At 38.1% G+C, this 3,544-nt stretch overlaps 1 protein-coding gene across 1 annotated transcript; it reads left to right on the top strand.

The window, feature by feature from the left end:
• Positions 1,571 to 2,209, top strand: LOC104733384 (F-box protein At3g26010-like). The gene is made up of 2 exons (XM_010452965.1): positions 1,571 to 1,672; positions 1,730 to 2,209. Exons 1-2 carry the CDS (start codon positions 1,571 to 1,573, stop codon positions 2,207 to 2,209), a joined length of 582 nt encoding a protein of 193 aa, XP_010451267.1.

Genomic DNA, 3,544 nt, shown 5'->3' with positions numbered 1-3,544 from the left:
TACTTTGATATGCGTATTAGAATTATCTTTTTATATTTTTAAAATTGTTAAAAATTCTTAGAATTATCTTTTAATTTTAAATTTTGTTAATTAAAATAAAAAATTTGTATTACACATGTCACTATTAGTTACTAACTTTCAAAAACAAGTTTTATATAATAAGATATTGGAATACGCAAAATAAACAATAGAAGTAAAACTTTCTCTCTCGCCAAGGGCGATCAACAAGCGAAACTTATCTTCAATCAACCGTTTTTTATAATCTTCTTCGATTTCGGCCGGTGTTGGCTTCTCCAACGTCGGTCGGCTTAGTCTCCTCTTATTGTCGCTTTAGTTCTTTGTCTTTTACATAGTTTAACAATAATCTATCGATATGAATCTCAAGGTTCATAGATCGATGTGGAGTTTTCAATGGTTAATTATCCTCCTCTGTTATGGAGTGAGATATATTCCGACCACAATCCAATGATACCATCGGAGCAGTGCCAGCGTCATCCCGCTAAGAATTATCCTCAGCGGCTTCCAGAATTTTAATGTCTCTATTTTGAATCAAGTTTTTCAACACCAGATCTGAGATCCGGAAATATCAAATTTTGAGATTGGAGATGATGGAATGAAGTTATGGCCGGATCACTTTAATAAGAACCGGTTGATACTCTACTTGACAGTTATGGGTTCTTATCTCTCTGTTAGGAAGCAGTTTACAATTTCAAGTGAGGTTGGTACTCTCTTCTTGCCGTTGATGGGTTTGAAGGATGTTATTATTTGGTGTAATGATGCTTATGTAAAGGCATCGTTAAATTATATGTGGCGAGGGTATTAGAGTTACATGTGGGTGATAGCCAAAGAAAAAAATTGCATTATTATGATATCAAGGAGAAGGCAAGTTTCAGAATCAAGTCTAACAACATTGAAGTTCTGTCTATTAATCAAAATTATGCCAAATGCATTTTGGAGTTTCATCAGGAAGATGATAGCCCTTTTCAAGTGTATGAGAGAGGATGTAACAGATGCTATCTGTTTGCCCGTAGGGCTTTCGTTTGGAAAACAGGGTCATATCTACTCTTTCATCGAATTTCATTTGGAAAACAGGGTCATATCTACTCTTTCATCGAAATTGTGTTCAATTTTCCATATTTGCGATAACTGTTGTATTTGATTTGTTTCTGCATTGTATAAACTCGTTATAATATCATCTATATTAATTTGCCGCTAAAAAAAAGATATTGGAATACAAATATCCAGCTTTATATTTAAAACAACCAAGCGTGAATATTTTGAATATTTAATTTTAACTTTTGTTTCTTCAATCTCTATTTCTCAAATTGTGTATATTCTTTCTTCAGCCCTAATGAAAACACGAAACAACACGACACAACATATCTCAGAGGCCATAGTGACAGAGATTCTAGCAAGGTTACCCTTGAGAAGCATCTCTAGATTCATATCTGTATGCATAACATGGAAATCAATACTCGAGTCTCCTTATTTCCGCCGTCTCTTTGTGTCTCTGCACCAAAACTCTTCTTCCTCTTGGTCACTACTGTGCAGAGGAAGAGAAATCATAAGCATGCGTGGATGCGAGACGTGGGATCTTCCAAAGTCTGTAGCGTCGTATTTTCGGGATATTCAGTCCGGAAATTTATATTATGCGGCTTCTTCCTCTGGTTTGGTATTGATGAACGCATCTGATGAAGCTTCCTACGTTGGTAATCCAGTATTACAATAGTGGCTTAGAATCCCTCGCCCTCCACATCCATCTGATACTATTGTCTTCGGTTTTGTGACGGGCCTGGACAAGGACGGTGTTGTTCTGGACTTCAAAGTTGTGAAGTTGGCTGCACTGGTACCCAAGAAACACACTTGTTTGTGTCTGTGGGTGTATTCCTCTGAGACTGGAACTTGGACACGCAAGCGACTTTACTGCCCTCCTTACATCACCAGCCTATGTAAGCCTATGAGTCTGAACGGGACGCTTTATGTATCCGAAACAAGTTTAGACGATGATCTTCCTGTTCAACCCGGAGTACTTATTGCTCTTGATTTCTATTCTGAATCCGATCTATGTCGTGTCATACCTCTCCCCGATCATAATGTGAATCACAACCGGGACTTCAAAAGAGCCTTGAGTGCATCCCGCGGATTTGTCATGTACATGAAAACATTAGCTGAAGAAGGAGACAATCTTCTTATGGTTTGGAGGTTTTGAACAATGATACAGGGGATGAATGCTGGCAACTTCTCTGGGGAGTTCGCCTCCCGTTTGATGATATCAGAAACTATGCACCCATAACAATGCATCCGTTTGATGGCAATATTGTCTATTTATGGAGTCATGTAACTTGCAAAGACAAAATTACAAAATCCTTGGAGATGATGGTTATCAAGATTTTTTTATAAACCAGTCTCTTTGTAAGAAGTGTATGGATGAGACTTTTAGATCAAGCTCAGCTGTGGAGTATGGAGTAGTGATGAACCTCATCCAATTCTTGCTCCCAAAGTGGATGGAATCGTTGCCTCGTCCTCCCCAAATTGAGATGATTGATACAGCTTCACTGCTTTCTTACATATCTTCACTGCCCAAAGCAGAAGAAGACGAAGAAGAAGAATAGATGCAAACAAGGTTTTTGGATNGTTTTGGCATGATGACAGCTTGTTTTTTTTTTTTTTTTTTTTTTTCTCGTTCTTGTGTTGTCTCTTTGTTTTGCTTAAGAACGCTATCTTCCCTTACGACTAACTACGTACATAGGTTAAGCAAATTAGTACTAAGACCTCATATGGGTTTAGGATTAACCATTTGAACCCGTAACATATCAAAGAATGAAGAAACCTAGTAATCTATCAGGGAAACAAAACGAGTAAGAAACCACTGGCTCACCTTTTATTACTCTTCTGCATCATCTGATCTTTCCTGTGCTGAGCTTCAGTAGGATCTCCTTTACATCCCAAAACAAGGCTACTCACAATGATATCTGCGGTGAATGAATTATCACACAATATAGCAGAGGGCTCTAAGGTCATCAGAGGCAAGATCAAATTTAACAGCGATGATTCCTTGCCTCCCACGCAAAATTCCAGTGAATATGATTCTTAGCAACAACACCAAATCCATGTTTAAGCTTAAACTGGAGAATCCTCACAACTTTGAAGTCCTCGACAAGGCGATCAGAGATTGGGTTTTGATCTCTCTCTCCGTCGTGATGGTTCTCATTGGTATTCTCCGTTACTTCGTCTCGAAGCTCATGCGATCTTCTCCAACTCCAGATGCGAAGATGGTCAAGAAGGGTGAGTCATGGTATGTATCTCGTTACATAGAGAACAGCACGTGATAGTTTTATGCGGGTTCTATTTTTAAAACTTGTTTGGATTAAGAGGCTTATTCAGTCTCATTCTTGGAGATGAAAATGGTTAGTGTTCATATACTACTAATTCACTCACAACATCTTCCTCTAAAGCTCTGACTTTAAGCTTTCCCATCTTTTTGGTGAATCTACTTTAGTCACTGTAAGTGTTCTGTTTCTTATCCAGCAATTGATGACACTGG

The sequence above is a fragment of the Camelina sativa genome, chromosome 12, assembly GCF_000633955.1.
Source record: "Camelina sativa cultivar DH55 chromosome 12, Cs, whole genome shotgun sequence".
In the NCBI taxonomy this organism is placed as follows: Eukaryota; Viridiplantae; Streptophyta; class Magnoliopsida; order Brassicales; family Brassicaceae; genus Camelina; species Camelina sativa.
Note: the sequence above shows the minus strand (reverse complement) of the source record. Positions and strands in the feature narration are given on the sequence as shown.

Bases quoted from the DNA above. Each gene is read 5' to 3' on its own strand.
- LOC104733384 (XM_010452965.1), top strand. From the start codon at position 1,571: ATGCGTGGATGCGAGACGTGGGATCTTCCAAAGTCTGTAGCGTCGTAT. The intron at 1,673-1,729 runs GTATTGATGAAC...GTATTACAATAG, and splicing joins CGGCTTCTTCCTCTGGTTTG to TGGCTTAGAATCCCTCGCCC.